Consider the following 21,794-nt stretch of genomic DNA (forward strand, 5'->3'; position numbering starts at 1 on the left):
TCAGAGACTGCAGAGATGGTACAGGAGATGGTCAGAGACTGAGGACATGGTACAAGAGATGGTCAGAGACTGAGGACATGGTACAGGAGACGGTCAGAGACTGCAGAGATGGTACAGGAGACAGTCAGAGACTGCAGAGATGGTACAGGAGATGGTCAGAGACTGAGGACATGGTACAAGAGATGGTCAGAGACTGAGGACATGATACAGGAGATGGTCAGAGACTGCAGACATGGTACAGGAGATGGTCAGAGACTGGGGACATGGTCAGAGAGTTAGAGACTACGGACATGATACAAGAGATCAATGCAGCCTCACCCGTGTCCAGTGAAGGGAGAGGAGAGCCGCTGCCTGTTTGATTACAGCGCCAGGAACATCACAGCTTTCATTTCAATAGCTGTGTGTTCCCCGCTGCGCGCCGTCACATACAGCCCCTCCCCCTTGTCCGGGCACTTTGATAGACAGATCACCTGTCCCAGAGCAGTGTAAGCCAGCAACAGTATTCCTCGCCACCGCCAAACCAGTCCATGTGTCACCAGACCTGTGTAAGCCAGCAACCTAGTTACATAGTTAGGTTGAAAAAAGACACAAGTCCATCTAGTTTAACCAAAAAAACAAAAACAAACATACAATCCCATATACACAATCCTTTACCCACAGTTGATCCAGAAGAAGGTGAAAAACCCCAGCAAAGCATGCTCCAGCAGGGAAAAAAATTCCTTCCTGATCCCCCAAGAGGCAATCGGATATTTCATGGATCAACTTTACCTATAAATGTTTGTACCCAGTTATATTATGTACAATTAGAAAAGTATCCAGGCCTTTTTTTAAAGCAATCTACTGAGCTGGCCAGAACCACCTCTGGAGGGAGTCTATTCCACATTTTCACAGCTCGTACTGTAAAGAAACCTTTCCGTATTTGGAGATGAAATCTTTTTACCTCTAGATGTAAAGAGTGCCCCCGTGTCCTCTGTGATGACCTTCAAGTGAATAACTCAACACCAAGTTCACTATAAGGACCACTTATGTATTTATACATGTTGATCATATCCCCCATTATTCTCCTCTGCTCTAGAGAGAATAGATTCAGTTCCTCTAATCTTTCCTCATAGCTGAGCTCCTCATTGCCTCTTATCAGTTTGGTTGCCCTTCTCTGCACTTTCTCCAGTTCCCCGATATCCTTTTTGAGAACTGGAGCCCAAAACTGCATATTCCAGATGAGGTCTTACTAATGATTTGTACAGAGGCAAAATAATATCTCTCTCTCTGGAGTCCTTACCTCTTAATACAAGAAAGGACTTTGCTTGCTTTGGAAATTGCAGCTTGTCATTACATGTTATTATTGAGCTTATGATCTACCAAAACCCCCAGATCCTTCTCCACCATTGATTCCCCCAGTTGTACTCCCCCTAGTATGTATGATTCCTGCATATTCTTAGTCCCCAAGTGCATAACTTTACATTTATCAACATTAAACCTCATCTGCCACAGTGTTCCTCATCACTGCCAAACCAGTCCCAATGTCACCAGACCAGTGTAAGCCAGCAACAGTGTCCCTGAATAAGCTACATACCGGTTGGCTGTAACTGAGCAGGGGGTGTGTTCCAGAGACAGGTCTGTGATTGGTCAGGGGGTGTGGCAGGTGAACAAACTACCCAATACAGGCATGTTGTGTGTCTGCACAGTGTCCTGTACCTCTGAATGGCCAGCCAACAGATAAAAACTGACTATTCTAAAACAGAGCAGCTTCTGAACAAAGAAAAAATGTGACTGGCAGGATAAACCAGGTACTTCAGATGGAAAAATCCATGAAAATGACACAGACTCGGATTTATAAATGACACACATACGTAGAGAAAACATTCAGGGTGACATACACTTCTAGAGAAAGCTGTAAATGTAAAATGATTAACAATGACATTAACATGGTAAAAGCTTATATAAGAATTTAGTAGCGTTAGTTCCCACCTCCTTTAATTAATATCAGTCCTGCCTTCTCACAACTATTTGGCTGACTAGAATGTCATGTGCTGCGCATGCTCGGACACAGTTGCACTCAGGAGGAAGAACAGATAACTTTGTAAGACTTCCCGCCCAGTCCTATCTCCAGAGGCGTGCGCCTCGTTCCGCGACGTCACTGGCGGAGTGCTCTAAAGCCACGCCTATCCAGGCGTCAAGCAGCGGTGCCGAGAAGAAAATGTCAGGCCGCTCAGTTAGGGCAGAGACCCGCAGCCGGGCCAAAGATGACATCAAAAAAGTGATGGCGGCCATCGAGAAGGTCCGCAGATGGTGAGCGTTACTCGGGACTCAGGGGAAGTGCCCTCCACTAGACTCCAGGAGGGGAAGAGTCGCTCATGTAAATTGGGGCTCCAGGAGCCGGCAAATAACTTACTAAGAGGGAGGTGCTGATTGGCAGAGCTGCTGAGTGACGTGGCTAACAGCCTGTCAGGCGCCTCTGTTACAGGGCTGAGCTGTCAGTGTCTCATTTCAATAGGACAAGGGCGTGTCTAGGGGTAGTGATGGGATTGGTGGAACTCAGCGGCAGGAGGGGCTCAGTGATTGGACGAGGAGAGCCTTGAGAGATCGTTAAGCCTGTGGAAGGGGGTCTAGTGTTGGTTGCCATGGGGATGGGCGAGAGATGCAGTTGGAAGGGAAAGTTGGCTCGTTCTGCTGGGATGTTTACTGGTGACGTAATGACTTGTGTGAGCTACGTCACCATCATAATGATTGTGTGTGGGGCCTGTATGGAGCCAACATGTTCCAGGGAGAAAGTTGTGATTTACTAGATGTACAAATATTTCTCAGATCAATAGTCCAGTTATCATTCTAAAGGGCAGAGACCACCAGAATAACCACTTTCTTAAAGGGTAACTCTAGATCCAGTCTTTTTTTATTTATTGCTGTGTTCCCATAAGATGAATTTCCTTTGTGTTGTCACCAGTTTAGAAGTCTAAACTCTTAGGGCTCACCCACATCAGCTTGCACATCAAAACCCCAAGTATGATGTGTTGTTCCAATCAGTGCTGAGACAAGGTCATCTGGTGCCAAGGGGCGAGGATGTCAAATGGTGCCCCCCCCCCAAAAAGAAAATTTTGAGCATGTGGGGCCCCCCAACTCACATTTTACCACTGCGCCCAGGGCAGCTGCCCCTCCTGCCCACCCTTAGTCCTGGCCCCGGTTACAATGCATCACATGTTTATCTATTTACTTTAACTTTATTGGTGTCACAAAATTACACTTTCACGTCTGTGAGCCGCAGCGCAATCCGCGTAAAAATATAGATTTGCTCCTTTTTTTTTTTTAATTTGCACCAGACTACAATGCACATAAACACTGTGTTCTACTGTGAACAGGGCACATAAAGATCATTTCTATTCAATGTGTTCTTGTATTGATCTGTACAATGGGTATGGTGTGAATGAGCCCCTGGAAGGGTTACAGGAATATTAGTGGAGGGGTCATCCAAAGGGGAACCTGTTTTTGGAAGAGCTGTCAAGACAGTGGAATGACCCCTCTTATGGGGGAGATTTCCTCTCACTTCCTGTGGCATCTATAGGACAAAGCAATGCCGGAAATAACACCTGAGCACTTCATGAACACATGCAGAATCGTGTGGCTTTTGTGTGCATTTCATGATATAGCAGACCGTTCATTTCAGAGAGCTGACCTATACACAACAAAGACACCAAAGTAGCTCCTGTAACTTTCTAAGCATTGACCTTTGTGTGTTTTTTTAAAGTGGAACTAAACCCTCCTATCATTTTCAGCCAAGAAAGCTGCCATCTTAGCCTTTGTTTGATCTGCAACTGCCATGGTGCTGCACATGTGATCAGTTATGACACCATCTATTTGATGGTTTGACAGTTTGGTGGAGGACACAACCAATGTGAAAGTTAGATTCCCGACATGTGTCGGAATGTAATGCCCTGTATACACAGTCGGACTTTCCGTCGGGAAATGTTGGATGTGAGCTTGTTGTCGGAAAATCCGAATGTGTGTATGCTCCATTGGAATTTGCTGTCGGAATTTCCGGCCACAAATGTTTGAGAGCAGGTTCTAAAATTATCCACCAACTTCACTTGTTTTCGGAAAGTCCGATCGTGTGCACACAAGTCTCGGAATCAAGCAGAAGGAGCCGCACTGGCTATTGAACTTCCTTTTTCTTGGCTCGTCGTACACGTTGTACGTCACCGCGTTCTCACGTTCAGAATTTCCGACAACATTTGTGTGACCGTGTGTATGCAAGACAAGTTTGAGCCAACAACCTTCGGAAAAAAATCCACGGTTTTGTTGTCGGAAATTCCAATTGTGTGTACGCGGCATAAGGCTCGGCTCACACTGGGGCAACCCGTCAGGCGACTTAGCTGCCTGGCAAGTTGCGCTCCATTCAGTGCAATGGAACCTTTCTAATCGGAGTGACTCAGGTCTCTCTGACTTAGAAAAAGGTTCCTGTGCTACTTGGGAGCTACTTTGGAGCGGCTTGCATTGACTACTGTTAAAGAAGTCGTTTGCAAGCCGCGCTAAAGGCCACTTTGAAGCCACCCCAGTGTGAACCAAGACTAACTGTTTTATGAAACTGTTAAAATTATAGGTTTAGTTCCACTTTAATGCAGAACTAAACCTATTGATTTAAAGTGGTGTTCTTTAACATGAATAAAAATACCCCTATAATACACAAGCTTAATGTATTCTAGTAAAGTTAGTCTGTAAACTAAGGTCTGTTTTGTTAGTTTATAGCAGTAGTTTGTTATTTTATAAACTTACAGCAGGCGCCATGGCCATCTTAAGTGTGGGCATCTGAAGCCAGACTGTATTTCTTCCTGGATCTCATCCTTGCAGATCTCGCACATGCTCAGTGCAGCACAAGCAGTGTAATAGGTTTCAGGTCAGGTTTCCATAGCAACGGCAGTGTCAGAGGAAGTTGCCGCCCCTTCCCAGAATGCATTGCAAACAGGAAATGATGCGATGGGCCAGGGAGGAGGAAGTGAGAAATTAATACAGCAGATATACAGTAGGTGCTGAGAAAAAAATAAAAAAATATCCAATTTGTGTACAGTGCACAGTTTAGTGAGGGATGCTAAAGAGTTGTAAAAGTGGGTGGAACTCCACTTTTAACATTTTTTTTTTTAAAACGGCTACATTCCCGGCACAAACTGTCAAATGGCTGGTGTCATAACTGTTCACACGTGCAGCACTATGGCAGTTGCACATCAAACAGAAGCTAAGATGGCAGCTTCCTTGGCTGAAAAGGATAGGAGGGTTTAGTTCCCCTTTAGGGCTTGTTCACACTGTGAACTCACACAGTGAGTTTTTATGCACGTTGACATCAGTTTTCATGCAGGTCAGTTATGTGCCTGGTCACATCAGTTTTTTTTCATCCCAGAAAACTTCATACAGATTCCTACACAGAAAAAATCTGCATGTGATACCAGGGTTGTGGTGTGAACAGCGCACAGAGAAATTTTTTTTTTTTTTTTTTGTGCCCTTGCAGAACGCATCCAGAAAAACTGACGTCTCTGCAGCATGGTGTGAACGAGGCCTTAACCCCTTATAGCCGGTGCCTGATGGCCCTTTAGCAGGTTTAGAATGGCGGGAGGGGAGGCGGGGCTTATGGTCATGTGACAGCAGTGATTGGCTGTCACGGCAGTTACATGATCTGAAAGCTCCCAATAGCAAGCAGCGATTGAGAGCTTTCCATTAGCTGTTGGTAACTGTGCCGAGAGCGCGTGCCCTGTGCGCTCCTGAGTTCTATTGGCGCTATTGCACACAAATATTCGGCACCGAGGCACCATATTTGCGTGCGCTCAACGTGAAGAGGTTAAAGTGGAACTAAACCCTCCTATCCTTTTCATCCATGGAAGCTGCTATCTTAGCCTCTGTTTGATCTTCAACTGCCATGATGCTGGACATGTGATCAGTTATGACACCAGCCATTGGATGGTTTGACAGTTTGGATGCACAACTTATGTGACAGTTAGCAATCCCAGGAATGTAACTGTTAAATCGATGGGTTTAGTTTTAGGCTCCATTCACATTTGGCATTGTAGGATCTCGGTCAAAATCGCTGCAATTCTGCCCGCGATCTCAAGTCACACTGCAATTGCAAAACGCATGTTCGGGTGCCATTCATTTTCAATTCTACCTAAAAAATGTGATTTGGTTTTGCTGGGATTATCTTGCGATAAATCGAAGAAAAACCGCAACTCACAAAGCTTGTCACCCAAAAAAATTAGCAGGAGAAATACACCAGGAGCAGAAGTTTGATTCATATTTGTTGACATCCTACAAATGACTTTCTAGATAAGTCCCTGACCAGGTTGTGTTTAGATGTCCCTTCCACAGTCACACTCATTTTTTCTGCTTTTTGGATGAATAACTTTAGTAGACCCAGTACACTTTTTTTAGTTATGTGTAGAGTAGGGAAGGATTAGCCCCCTCTGTGCTCTAATTGGGGAAACAAATAGAAGAAAAGGCCAGCACTCCTTGTAACATCTTTATATACTTTATATGAAAATTATGCCCAGATCTCCAATGTTCCTGGAACACAAGCCCCCCCCATTCTGAACTCCAGGCAGATTGAAAATAAATACATTATTTCAGCTTTGTATTAATTTATACATCCTAAATGTATTTTTTTGACATGTAAGCAGTATTACTCGAATGTGATGGTGTCAGCCTTGTGCAGTCCTTGTACAGCAGTGTTTAGACTGGGAGAGAGAAGCAGCCCAAGGAGCCAATCCGGTGCACAAGGAACATGCAGATAGGAAGAGAATGCAGAGTGAGAGATGAGCACGTTAATCTGCTCCTTTCCCAAAGACTGGGAGAGACTAGTAAATGTAATTTAACTTGTATGGTCAAAATACAAAATTATATATTCATTTCCACATTGTATTTCAATGATTTCTAACCTACTCCTTAATCTGAACGATCTTGAAGCTCCCTACACATTTTCTTCCCTAAATTCTGTTACACATATTCACTATGCCCTACGAGTAGGCAGTGCTGTGTCACACGTTCCACACTGAGCCTTCCTTCTGAACTATAAAGGTGTTGAGAGGAGGAGTGTCAGAAGGCAGAGTCAATACAGGAATTGGAGTGTGCAGGCAGCAAGGTACCATGGGATATGTAGTCCTTAGAGATTGAAAGCAAACGGTAGAGGAGAAGCTGCAAAGCATGAGACTACATTTTTCCCACAGGACCACAAACAGTTATAAAATCTGACAGAGGTTTAAACCCTTCCTCTGCTGCATAAAAGTACTGCTATGGTTATATGTAGCCCTATTGGAGCAAGAAGTTGAAACACAACCCAAAGGGATAGCTGCAAATAAAACTTGACAGGTTCTTACCACTTCACACTGCTAAAAAGCACTGCAATGCCCTGTACACACGATAGGATTTTCCGATGGAAAATGTGTGATAGGACCTTGTTGTCGGAAATTCCGACCGTGTGTAGACTCCATCACACATTTTCCATAGGAATTTCCGACACACAAAGTTTGAGAGCAGGCTATAAAATTTTCCGACAACAAAATCCGATCGGTTAAATTCCAATCGTGTGTACACAAATCCGACACACAAAGTGCCACGCATGCTCAGAATAAATTGAGAGACGAAAGCTATTGGCTACTGCCCCGTTTATAGTCCTGACTTACGTGTTTTACGTCACCGCGTTCAGAACGAACGGATTTTCTGACAACTTTGTGTGACCGTGTGTATGCAAGACAAGTTTGAGCCAACATCCGTCGGAAAAAATCCATGGATTTTGTTGTCAGAATGTCCAATCAATGTCCGACCGTGTGTACAGGGCATTCCTGTGGAGCCTGTAGCTCCACAGGAAAGAAGGGTGAAAGCAAGACACCCCAAAAGATGGCAAATAAAGCTGGACAGAGGTTTTAATTCTTCTTTACTGTACAATTTTTTATTGCTGTCTGTGTCCATGTTCCCTCATGTCCCAGATGGCACCACCAGAGCAGAAGTCAGGGAAAATTTCCCCAGTGGGGTCACAGAGCAATAAAAACCTGGCAGAGCTTCTAATCCCTCTCCACCCTGGCTGTATCCCCATGGAAGAGAGAACACAGACCTCAAAAACAATTGTCAGAGGTTTTAGTTCCCCAACCCTCAATAAAAATAAATAAAAACAAAAGAAATAAGCCTGGCTGGAGTGCCTTTTTAACCACTTGCCGACCTGCCACAGGTCGGCACGTGCAGGCACAATCGTGTACCCGTACGTTGTGCCTGCATCGGGTTTAGGAGTGTGCCCTCTCCCCCTCGAAACCACTGTTTCTTCTGGACACAGCGGATTGCGGATCCCAGTACTTGGGGCCCATTGATCATTTGATCCCTATGCAAACACATGATCACAATGTCAACAAAACTGTTATTAATTAATTAATAATGGCTGTTGCCTGTGCTGTGATTGGCCCACAGCTATCACATGGTACCTAGGCCAATCCTAGCACGCTGTAGCCAATCACAGATCACTAGTGATAACAGCTGTCATGAATTATTAGTTCATTCCTGACATTTGAAAACTTTGCTGTGGTGACACTGAACTACTCTGACAGGGTGTAAAAAAAAAAAAAAAAAAAAATTATGAAAAAAGGTGTTAAAAAAATGAAAATAATTACATTATTATTATATAATATGCTATAACTTTCACACAAACCAATTCATTCACACTTTTGGCTTGAATTTCTGAAGAAATTTTGATTTTATTGGATATGATTTATGACAGAAATTTGCGGTCTTTTTTTCATTTATATTGCAAAAAAATATAAAAACCCAGTGGTGATCAAGTGCTACCAAAAGAAAGTACTATTTGTGTGAAAAAAAATTGGGCACAGTATTGCATGACCGCGCAATTGCCGGTTAAAGTAGCAATGTGCTGAATAAAAATGCCTTGGTCGTGAAGGGGGTAAAACCTACTGGAGCTCAAGTGGTTAAATAAATAGCCTTCTTACTTTCCATGTATACATGTTTTTGTAGGGGAGGATTGTTTTCTTTTTTCCAAATTCTCTATTTAAGATACAAATGATAGCCAATATATTGTATCAAATCTGAACAGTGAAAACCTAGTCAAGTAAAATAAGTGCAGCAAGCATACAATATCAAAATACAGAATGTACGGGTAATAGTAGGACTACCATTGTAGCTAGAGTAAGGCTTAATGTACACGGGACGTTACAAAACCTCTCCTGAACGATTTAACTTGACAGATAGCAACGCGTTTTTGTTTAGAAGCGTTTTATTTATTTATTTTTGCAAATGGTCAAAAATGTATCTCCATTAAAAACGCCTGTAAACGAAATGCAGCTAGACGTTTACAAGCTGTGTTTGGCATTTCAAATGCCTGTGAACATCCGTCCTGAACGCATTTTTTTTTTTTTTTTTTTTTTTTTTTTTTTTTTGCTTTCCAAAAAATTCTGCTAAACTCCACTGCCTAGAAATGACTATAAGCGACCCTGTGTACATGTACTGATAAGATAACAGAGGGGAGTTCAGGGGCAGCTGAAAAAAAATGCCCAACTGCTCCTAAATGTCCGTTTACCACCTGAGTGTACATGGGGCCTTATGCCGCGTACATACGAGCGGAATGTCCGACAGAAAAAGTCTGACAGAAGCTTTTCATCGTATATACCGATCGTGTGTAGGTTTCATCTGACTTTTTTTTTTTTTTTTCGAAAATTCTGACGGACCTAGAAATGGAACATGTTCTAAATATTTACGACGGAACCAATTCCTACGAGAAAACCGCTCGTCTGTATGCTGTTCCGACGGACCAAAAACAACGCATGCTCTGAAGTAAGTACGAGATGGAAGCTATTGGCTAGTGGCTATTGAACTTCCTTTTTCTAGTGCCGTTGTACATGTTGTACATCACCATGTTCTGGACGGTCGGACTTTGGTTTGACCGTGTGTAGGCAAGACTGCTTGAGCGAATTCCATCAGAGTTCCGTCGGGGAAACCTTCGGAGTTTATTCCGACGGCAAAACCGGTCGTGTGTACAGGGCATTAGACTACTAAAATGAACACGAGGTTGGGTACCCGGGTTTTTTGTTTAATATAACAGGTAGAAAGAAGAAGAAAGCAAAGTGAGGAGGAAGAATACAGATAGAGATGGGGGGGAGGGGGGTGCAGTAAAGGAGGAAACTCGCTAGCCAGGGTGGGATTTTTAAGGCCGTTGTCGGAGGTCATCTAAGAGAGACCTGCCTTCATTGGAATCTATAAACATATTCTAGGGGAGCCATGTTTTTTTATAACGTTCGTGTTTGTTTCGTGCAGTTAGCACCAAGTCCTCCATTTTGTTGATATCCTCAACCTTTCTAAGCCACATTTGGATAGTTGGAGGGTCAGGTTCCTTCCATCGCAAAGTGAGGATTGTTTTCCCTAGACAATAATGTGAAAATTTTGATTGTAAATATAAATGTTTTATGGATGGCATTTCCCTACAGGCAAGCTCTTCTGATCTACAAGTATGTAGGAAACACTCACTGGTGCCTTTGAGCATCCTACAGAAGTAAAGCCACGGAATTTCTTGTTGCCCCCCAAATTACGTCCCACTGCTGCTACTACCCTTCTCTTTCTGGAGGAGTGTGGCTTGGGTACAATGGGGTGTATACATGAAAACTGCTGTACAGCAAGAAAAACAGTTTATATATCGCCCAATGCAGTACATGTATCACAGGTATTTTGTGCTCCATCATCTTTCCAAAAGATGTGAAAATGACCCTGTGAAAATGACCCCATGTTTTTAGTGGACTTCATTCTGAAGACTTGAACGTTAATTCACTGCAACTGAATAACAAATGTGTTAAAGGAGGTGAACAAGAAACACACATTTTCCCCTCCTTTAGAATACTAGCACTGTTCAATGAAACTTATAGTTTAAGCTTTGTATATATGAGTATACTGTTTGCTTTTCCTGCAGGGAGAAGAAATGGGTAACAGTTGGGGACACCTCCCTGCGGATTTTTAAGTGGGTTCCTGTTATTGATGGAAGAGATGTACGTACGGTAAAGGCATTATGAACCTTCCTACCTGCACCTTGTGTTTTTCACTTGCATAAGATGTGCATTGAACATATCATTCCATGGTGTCATTTTGTTTTATATAACTATATATATATATTTTTTTTTTTTTTGCTGTGTTCAAACATGAGGCATACAGCATTGTACTGCACAGGTTAATGCATGATCTCTGTCTGTTATTTACAAACTAAAACTTCCTGTGATGAAACTACATGTCTCCCAATCCCTGGGTCTCAAGTCTAATGCTGGTGCAGGTGAGAGTGAATTAGATCTGACAGTCACAAGCAGGCAGAGCATTCACAGATGCACAGAGAGCTTACTATACAGATTGTAAGATGGTTTTGTATTACATTAGCATCCCATATTTGTGATGTAACACAGAGCAGATGACAATGCATGCCCTGGATACTGTGATCCGGAACAGGAAGTTGTCTTGTTCCTTTGGCAATTAGGGACAAGTTAGCTGTAGCAAACAATGGACATAGTGAAAACAATCAATCAGTCATGACACTGCAAACTGCAGCCACAACAAATCAGCCCATTATTACAAGGTAGGGCAAACAGCACACGGAATATAACTTCCCTAATACCTAGTTAAAACAAAAACATATGAAATTGTGTTTAAATTTCTTCTTTCAAGGGAAGCTAGCTTGAGATAAAAATAGTGACTTTGGCAGTGGCTTATGCACAGGAGTGTCTCTTATCTTCTGTCCTGTCACAGATAAAAAAGGGACAATAATCTATCTGTTCAGAACTATTTGATGATACTTTGTATACCTGTGTGTTCTTTACATAAGGGTGGCTGTAGACCAATAGATGTCTCACCTGTCTGATTTTACTGGGTTGTAGGTGGGCTCTGAGCATCCTCACGTACAGTGTATGGCTGCTGGTCCTGCATTGTACAGTCTCATAGCAAATCTGCAACCAGTCAGGCAGCAAAGGAGATTGGGTTCTGGCAAATAAGAAATATATTGGACTGCCATTTATAACCTGCTTCTGAAAAATACTTGTTGCCTGGCTGTTGTGCTGATCCTCTGGATTCAGTATATTTCCTGAGTCATGGAACAGCTATGCTAGCTTAGAAAGCCCTTGAGGAAAAGTCAGAGGTCCTTGTTTTCATAATTGTTCTGGGTCAGTAAGCATTAAAGAAAGAAGCTCAGCATGAGAACCAGACAACTGGTATATTGAGAAGGAGAGGACATCTCCATGTTTTCCAAACACAGGTTTCCATTCAAGAACATGAAATCCAAAACGATCTGTGTGGCTACACTTACTTGTACAGCACATTCTGAACAATACAATCATAAACACAAATGTCCTATGTGCTACAAAGTTCTCACTGCGCCTCCTTATATAGTTTGCCTTTTCCTATTCACAAATCGATTTAAACCTTCCTCTTTTGCAGAAAGAGAAGGTGAAAGGAAGCACACCTCGGGGCAGCTCATCCACCTCCAACAACTCTCTCCTGCTGGAATTTCAGGGTAAGGTTCATTTTCTCTCTCACTCAAAAGCCACAAAGATTCTTTCATCAGTAATTGTACTATATATTACTTCACGTCTGACTAGTCATAATGTTTGTATGACTGTAGTCAAAACATGAGATGGCAAGCTTCCTTGGAGGCAAGAACTTATGCTATGGTAAGCAATGGCAGTTTAATCTGAGCCCTGGCCTTGATTCATGAGTTTCTTCATTGGTTCATTAATGTGATGGGTACCCTCACTGGCCAAATGGAAAGCTCTGTTTAAATTGCACAGATTTTTCTCAGTTTTACATTAAAGTGAACCTGTAAATTGCCTGTACTGAGCGCAGATAACAGTCTCTAAAAGAGGATTTTATAACAAATTTGTATTCAGTCCAGTGTTTTAGGGATCATATAGTGTAAACAGTATTCTAGAGGGAAGGGATATCCTGAATGGGTGGAGAGTCAGTTAAAGTTGACAAGGTTGTTGCATTTCATTTTAAACAAAACTTTACTGAAAAATATAGGGGGAGAGCGGCTGCTGTTCCTGACCTCTAATGCTAATTACATGGCTGCTATGTAGATCCCAAGACTTTAATACATTCTAAGCTTTTGGGGTGGAACTAGTATAGACTGGAGTCATAAGTGACATACATGCCTTTTGTCATTGACTGCAGTGAAATCAGCAGAACATTTTAGAAGGAGCCATAAACAATCGGCACCTACATCTTCCCTTATGCATACATCTCAAGTCTCCCGCATTTTTGCGGCGGCTCCCACACACCCTCAATCGCCTCGCGAACTCCTGGGAATGATCGGTGCAGCGGGGAACAGCTGTGAACACCGCTCTCCTTTGTATCGATTTTTAGCTGACGGCCGCTTCTCCTCTCCTTCCCACGGCTGTCAAAAGCTACACAGGAAGATTGGTGTTCACAGCTGTCCCTCCTGCTGCACCGATCGTTCCCAGCTGTTCTGTGTGCTCCTCCCCCGCCCCCCCCCGTTCTCCTCCGCCCCTTCTGTCCTCCTCCCCCCCTTGTCCTCTGCAGCTGGCTCCCCTCCTCTCCTCTTCCGCCAGCTGTGGGGGGACAACTGTCAGGAATAGGACACAGTGAGCGACAACTGAGCAGAGTAAACTGTGTTTACTCTGCTCAGTTTATGAATGAACAGGAGCCTCTGGTTGGGGGCGGGTTGTGGGCCTGCTTATGAGAAAAGATCTTGTGGTTTTGTACATATTGTCTTTATTATGGTCAAGACTAAAAAAAATGTAATTACATATTATTTGGATGCACTGGAAACTCTGTACATACAGTAGATCGCTGTTGCCAGGGTTTGCAAGGAAGATGCATTTGTTTGCATATCTTTAATAAAGGATAAACATAGGAGCCTACTTTTCTATCTGTCCCCTAGAGCAGCCTTTCCCAACACTTTGTAAATAGTTTCAGATCTCAAGGAAATCTTAAAATAATTTTTGGTCTACAGCTCACAGAACATTAGTGTGATCAGTAAGTTATACGTACAATAATAATTTTTAAAAAAGATTGGAAATTGTGGAAAATCTAGACTTTTTTTGTTTTTAGATGAACAAATACTCAATCCTGAGTTCAACTAGGGCAGGGGGTCTCCAAACTTTCTAAACAAAGGGCCAGTTTACTATCCTTCAAGCTTTAGGGGGGCCAGACTGCATCCTGTGAGAGTAGAAAATGACCCAGTGTCAGTGGGAGTAAACAATGCCCTATCACTGGTATGAGTGGGAAGAATAGTGCCTCCCTCCACTGAGTCTGGCTGCATCCATTTTAACTGAGGGCATATGAAGCTGCTGCCTGTTCACTGCCTGGATTTACACAGACACACAGAGTCAAGGCTCCAGCTCTGCAGCAGCTCTCATTGGCCCTCTTCTGACTCACCCCCCTCCCTTCCTGGCAAACTCTCACCAGAGTTAGAGAGAGAGCTGTGCATGATGTCATAAGTCTAGGCTTTTTACCAGACAAGAAACAGGAAGTGGGTTGTATAAGGTATTTACTGGCAGAAAAAAAATGTTTTACTATCCAAAGTTAAAACAACAAGGGCAGAAGATTTAATAGATGGAAAGATGAAAAAATGACTGAAGGTCCGCTTTAAACTTGCACTGCTGTTCAGTGGCAAGATTAAACCTGCATTGGTGTTCATTGGTAATACTGCTGCAAGTCTGTTATGCCCCAGCTCGTCATACTTTCCTGAGACTAGAGCTGATCCTCTTACTGCTGTCTCTTCATAGTGCCATCAGCACCACAACGTTAAAAGTATCATCAGACAAATCTATTTACTGCTTCAGCAGGCGGCACTGAAACTAAAGTACTGTCATGTGAATCTGCCAAAATGGTAGCTAATGGAGGAGCACTGAAAGCATTGTTGATGAGATATGACTCTGTGGGAGTAGCCAGGGACAGACTTCTGGGACCTCAGTTGAGAAACTCTGCTGTAGAGTGCAATAGGAGCCCCTAAACTTGGAGTACTTGGTACGCAATGGCTGCCTCTGATTCAGAGATGGAGTTTTGCCACACACCCTTGCCCTTGCAATCCAGTGCAACCAACCCCAATCCTCTTAACCAGAAGTTATTGCAGTCTTAATGGATAAAAGCGAAAAAAAAGTATTTGTATTCCAATTAGAAGGAACAGCCTGCAGCTCTTGGATTTTATTTTCTTCTGAAAGTGATGAATATACTGTATGCTTTCCTTTTTTACTAATGAAGTGTCGTGTTTCTTTTTTTTACAGATGAGACCAGTAACCAAAGTTCCTTTTCTGATGTATACCAGCCAAAGGTAGAAAGCAGCAACTCCAGCCCAAGCCCCCCACATAGTGAGTCTCCCAGTCCAGTGCACACATCTGACTCTCAGCCCCCAACCCTGGGACAGGAGAGCTTGGCTGGTAAGAATATGTGATCCTGAGACGTTTGTATGACGAGGCAACGAGGGGCGGCACCTGGATCACACTACTGTACTGTCTTTGTGTCAGAGGGTTGGGTAGCTGTCAAACACACATTAGTGAACCAATTGTATATATTAGCACAGAAAAACTGATAGGTATATTTGATAACTGCAAAATCACATATTAAATTGAATCTGTAGTTGTAATAAATATGGGAACTTTGTAAAGTTGGTCATATATAAGGTGCTATAACATACTGATCCGCTTAGAATCAGCTTTTGGAGCTCCTTCAAGGAGTCCTTACTTCATGTTATGGGGAGAGTAAGCACTCTGCCTCTTGCATTGCACAGTCTAGTGCTCTGTGCCTGACTAGTCTATGAAAATACTCAAGCCTAGCTATGTTGGTGGGGGTATAGCTCTGTACATATCAGTTTTGCATATTCACTGATACACTATATTGTCAAAAGTATTGTGACAGCTGCTTTTACATGCACATGAACTTTAATGGCATCCCAGTTTTAGTCTGTAGGGTTCAATATTGAGCGTCAAGTCTTCTGGGAAGGCTGTCCACAAGGTTAAGAGTGTTTCTATGAGAATGTTTGACCATTCTTCCAGGAGCGCATTTGTGAGGACATGCATTGATGTGGACGAGAAGACCTGGCTTGCAGTCTCCGCTCTAATTCATCCCAAAAGTGTTCTATTGGGTTGACGTCAGGGCTCTGTGCACACCAGTCAAGTTCCTCCACCCCAAACTCGCTCATCCGTGTTTTTATGGATCTTGCTTTGTGCACGGTCATGTAGGACAGGAAGGAGTCATCCCCAAACTGTTGGGAGCATGAAATTGTCCAAAATGTCTTGTTATGCTGATGCCTTAAGAGTTCCCTTCACTGGAAGTAGGGGGCCAAGCCCAACCCCTGAAAAACAACCCCACACCATAATCCCCCCTCCACCAAATGATTTGGACCAGTGCACAAAGCAAGGTCTATAAAGAGATGGATGAGCGAGTTTGGGGTGGAGGAACTTGACTGACCTTCACAAAGTCATGACCTCAACCCAATAGAACACCTTTGGAATGAATCAGAGCGGAGACTCCTAGCCAGGCCTTCTCGTCCAACATCGGTGCCTGACCTCACAAATGTGCTTCTGGAAGAATGGTCAAACATTCCCATAGCCACACTCCTAAATCTTGGGGGCAGCCTTCCCAGAAGAGTTGAAGCTGTTATAGCTGTAAAAGGTGGGCCAACTCAGTATTGAACCCTACGAACAAGACTGGTATTCCATTAAAGTTCATGTGTGTGTAAAGGCAGGTGTCCCAGTACTTTTGGTAATATAGTGTATAATCTATTGGCACTCCTAAGGTTTGCAAACAGAATAGCACAAGTATGATCTTGCACATTATGGTACGTGTGTTTTCGCTGCAAATTTGATTCAAATACTTTACCTTCACAAAAGGGGTTTACTTTAACTGCATTATCTGTTACTTGTTATTCACAGACAAATGTCATGTTTTGCATGTTTTATACTATATATGGACCCATTTTTGATCAATTTTGTATAGCAATTTAGCGATCTATTAGTAAACTTGTTTAGAACACAGAGGTGATCTTGTATGCAGCACAAACCAGCCATCAGTTCTGCTTCACTGTTACATCCAAAATGAAAAGTGAAACAACATTACATCACATGAAAACTGTTAAAGCAAAACTAAACCCTCTTATTCTTTACAGTCAAATGAAGCTGCCATCTTAACCTCTGTTTGATTTGTAATTGCCATAGTGCTACACACGTAATCAGTTATGACACCAGTCATTTGATGGCTTGACAGTTCAGTTACAATATGACATAAGCACCCTGATATCTGTTTTGGGAAACCGGTAAATCGATGGGTTTGGTTACCTGTTAACATTTACAACTGTATACTGTAAAGTTGCTCCATCTTAATCAGAATTTAGATATTTTTCATACTGATTTAATTTTTCTGTGCAGGCTGTCATTTTATGTTCGCAGCTATTGGATGCAAAAAGGTTCAGGAAGCTGGTTTCAATGAACAAATCTGTTTATAATCCGTTTTAGTTTTTACCTGCAAAAAAATGTGCATTTTTAAATTTTATTTATTTATTTTTTCTAAAAAGTGAACTTATTCTTTAAAGATCTTCCTAACTCTATTAACAATGGGGGATATTTTCTAAAGCTGGTGCACACAGACTCATGTGCAGCTGGGGATAGTAACCAATCAACTTCTAGGTTTTAGCCCCAGTTCATACTGAAATACTTACACCGCGCTACTTCTGCGCAATTTCAAAGCCACGACTTCATGCACAGATGTCAATGCAAATCGCACATGAAATTGCCAAAAATAGTGCAGGAACCTTTTCAAAGTCGGTGCAAGTTGGAGTCGCACTGATTTGAACAGTCCCATAGCCATAAATAGGGTGTGAGTTGACATGCAATTTGATCTAACAAGTTGTATGACAAGTCGCACTGGTGTGAACGGAGGCTTATTGTCAAAGCTTAATTGAACAATCTGACATTAGAAGCTGATTGGTTACTATGCACAGCTGCACCGGATTCTGTGTGCACCAGGTTTAGTAAATCTCCCCCATTGCGTCTTTACCCCGTTGGAGAGATTTTCTATTATTTTCTTGTTCTGACAGAATGAGAAGGGAGGTTTTGCCATTAGGGACACAAGTGGCAATAAAAACCTGACATAGGCTTTAATCTACCCCCGGTCTATCCAAAACAAACAACAAAAATTGGGCAGAAGCTGAGCTAATTTATATTCTAGCCTCTGTTTGATCTGTAGTTGCCATGGTGCTGCACATGTGATCAACTATGACATCAGTCATTTGATGACTTGACAGTTGGGTTGAACATCAAAATAAGCACACTAGTAACTGTAATAGTTATCATTCAAGTCATGCTCTGAATGTAATTATTAAATTAATGGGTTTAGTTCTACTTTAAAGTATAACTGAAGGCAAAACTTTTTTCTTTTTTTCCCCTGTTGTTTTTTTTGTACCAGGAGATTTTCTTCACGTCCTGTCCCATAACCACAACAGAAAGTGAGGGAAATCTGTGGTAGTCACCAGTATTACCAGAACTAGTGTCCCTATTGGTAGATTTCCCATTTATTCCTGATCTGGCACCCACAAATGTGGCATTTTCAATATGTGGTAATGGACACCAGGAGTGATTGAGAGGGTGACGGCAAGCGTCCAGGGTCCAGCGATGTCGGCAGCCGACGCCGATCTCTCGCTCGACTCTCGGCAGCTGCCGCCACCATCCTAGGTGAGGGAATCAGGAGGTGAAACGTTGCGGCTTCACTTCCCGGTTCCCTACTGCGCATGCGCAAGTTGCGCTGCGTGTTTTAACTGGTCCCCGCTATCTCCTGGGACTTGTGTGTTTCCCAGGAGACAGCGTGGAGAGATGGGAAGAGGCGTAGACTGCCATGGGAGTCTATGCCAGGAAGTGGGTGCAAATACCTGTCTTAGACAGGTATCTGCACCTGAAAGGTGCCAAATGTGACACTGGAGGGGGGGAGGGTTCCAAAAAGCGGAAGTTCAATTTTTGTATGGAACTCCACTTTAAGTGCTCATGTCAGTACACTGCTTCCTCCAATCTGGACCTTCAGATATTGGATATTACAGCCCATATGTTGTAACCTAGAACCAGACGAGACTAGCTTAGTTACACAGCTTGAACATGGAATCTTTATTAGAACTAGAATACAGTCTTATGTACAATTCAGATTCAGGTTCCCCCCTCCTGATCATATTACCCTACCAATTAACCAGAAACATAAATTAACATGAGCTATTTAACTAGTCATTTACCCAACCTAGGTGACTCAGAGGTTTGACCTTTCTGGTCAGCCTTGCCGTCTTTTAGCTCAGAAGACACAGCACACATTATCATAATTCTAAACACAGGACACCTTCACATAATAGCAGGAGCTCTCAAAACTAGCAGACACATTGCAGACCTTGAAATCCACATCCAAGCTAGTCGGGGATTGCAGACGGCATAGCAACCGTCTACAAAACTTTTACAATGTTCAGTCCCTCTGATACAGTGGATTTATTGTATCATATATTTCTCGAGGGATATTGTTGCAAAATATTACTGTTCCATTTAAGGTAATCCAAACCACATTTTTAATGTCCATCATTTTCTCAGTCACCCTGTGCCCCCAATAGACACAGGGTGACTTAGACATAGAAGGTGCATGGGGAGCTGGAACAAGGGTTTCCCAACTTCTCCAAGGGATTCTGGGTTCTATGGGCCCCCCACCCAAAGTGACTCCTTTCAAAATACTTTAATGAGGGACTTCCTCCCCCCACGTGTAAAAAAGCTGCAAATAAAAGAAAAACACCCTTGGGTGAAAAAAATGTATACATTTACCTTACCTCCCTCATGCCCATGGTGCTAAGGTGAGGGTAACTTCACCATCTTTCTAATGAGATGCTGGGAATACTGAGAAGAACCTCCTGTAATGTGCTGTAGCAACATCTAGGGAGATTCAAATTTTTTTTTCAGTGGTTTAATATGGAAAATGGGGTCTGGAGTGGAAAGTCAGCTTTATCATCTCAAAATGTTAATACCACACGGCAGCCCTTCTGGCACTATTTTCCCATTGAAACTGGTTCAGTCAGAATTACTAAGCGCAGCATTAAATTCACACAAAAAAAAACTGCAAATATAACAACGAAAACATCAAATGACGTGTTAATGAAAACATATTCTTTAATTCATGGTGCACAGAGACACTATAATGGATACAGCATTAAAGGTGCTATAGAAATCTATACAGTACATTGTACAAAGTGCTGAATGTAACACAACCAATATATAAGACACAAAACCATGTATATTGAATAAAGTCCATATATTTAATCTGAACTATATTTTTTAGTTCATACAACACATGTATCTTATTTATAAGTCCAGGAGTGTTTCCAAAACTACTGGAGATAAGGTAACATCATCACGTTTGGGTGAAGCTGAGGCGTGAGGCCTTGGAGACTGTTTACAGCAGCATCTCCACAAGCCTAGAATTACCTGTTTGTAAGCATTTTTATTTTGTGCGCTGTTACATGTCAGTGTGTTCTTTTGGGATTTTAATAAAGTGATTTTTTTATTTTTTTGTTTATTATGGAAAGTTTCTCCTCTTCCGAGCTACACATCCTGGAGAAATATTATAATCAGTCCAGATCCTTGCCATTTATTGTGCTGCGAAAAATGCAGCATGTCTGCATCACACCAGTGTTAGGCCAAGCTCCACATCTATATTGTCCATTTTCAGTGTGTTCTGTAATGTTCGTTGTAGCGCATTTACATGCATTTTCTTTATTCTATTGGCCATTACAGCACATGAAAATACACAGAAAAACAGTCATGCCTCATTTTTTAAACAGTACCACACCTCATAGATCTGAACAGCCTCATTGAATAACATTTCTTCTGATGACACATCTGTTTCGCTTAGCAACACACAATAAAATCTAAGGCTGGGTTCACGCTATTGCGAATTGGATGCGGCTTACACCGCATCCACTTTGCAGAACATTTGAACGTTGTTTTCAATGGTTATGGTTCACATATGTGCGTTGCATCTGCACTCCGCATTGCACAAAATTTGTGTGCGTTTTCTAGGCAGTGCAATGCGAATTGCAGGCACATTATCTGCAATGGGAACGCATCTGATTCGTAGATGTGCTCCATTCTGAACACAGATGCTCCCCCCCCTTCTCATTACACCTACCCCCCAGCCCCCCCCCCCCCCCCCGGTCAGCTGATCCGCAGCTACAACGGAGAGGAACCGCTGAATGAATCATTTTTATCTTCGCAGGGAAACCGGAACTGCAGTTCGCACCAGATGTGTGAATCCAGCCTGAAGGTGTGGGCAGGGCCTTATGCTGTGACTGGTGCATATAGAAAACAATCATTTTCTATGTGCCCTGGCGGAGACCTGTATTTTACATGTGCTTTGATCATGGTGTGAATGAGCACTCAAGGTCCAGGGCTTGTTTACACACGCATCGCTCATTTTTTTTTTTTTTGACAGCTTAATTGGCTGTTGGAATGGGAATACTGTGCCACAATTGCGAGCCTAGCATTTGGCTAGTGGTTGCAGTGTTGCCCTCATTCACTTGGATATGTTGTGCTCCGTGGTACTGTACATTCTAGAACAGCTTAAAGTGGAATTCCACCCAGAAATTGAACTTCTGCTGATCCGGTCCCCCCTCCCTCCGGTGTCACATTTGGCACCTTTCAGGGGGGAGCATATACCTGTCTAATACAGGTATTTTGCTCCCACTTCCGGCGAAAGAGCGTCGCAGAATCTGCGGCGAACTAAGCCATGTCCGGCCCCTCCTCCATCCCCCTGCTGACTTCTGGGAGACA

General features: G+C 42.8%; 1 protein-coding gene across 3 annotated transcripts in view; it reads left to right on the forward strand.

The window, feature by feature from the left end:
- The first annotated feature begins 2,016 nt into the window (after positions 1-2,016).
- Positions 2,017-21,794, forward strand: part of BCL7B (BAF chromatin remodeling complex subunit BCL7B) — a 33,626-nt gene continuing 13,848 nt past the window's right edge. The window contains exons 1-4 of one of the 3 annotated variants that reach the window (XM_073616581.1): positions 2,017-2,289; positions 10,928-11,012; positions 12,433-12,508; positions 15,240-15,323. In XM_073616581.1, coding sequence (XP_073472682.1) covers positions 2,021-2,289; positions 10,928-11,012; positions 12,433-12,508; positions 15,240-15,323 — 514 coding nt within the window. In that variant the 5' untranslated portion in view covers positions 2,017-2,020. Of the gene's footprint in view, positions 2,290-10,927; positions 11,013-12,432; positions 12,509-15,239; positions 15,393-21,794 lie in introns of all 3 variants that reach the window. The other 2 variants (XM_073616579.1, XM_073616580.1) reach the window with 2 other exon arrangements.

Source organism: Aquarana catesbeiana, linkage group LG02, assembly GCF_042186555.1.
Source record: "Aquarana catesbeiana isolate 2022-GZ linkage group LG02, ASM4218655v1, whole genome shotgun sequence".
Taxonomy (NCBI): Eukaryota; Metazoa; Chordata; class Amphibia; order Anura; family Ranidae; genus Aquarana; species Aquarana catesbeiana.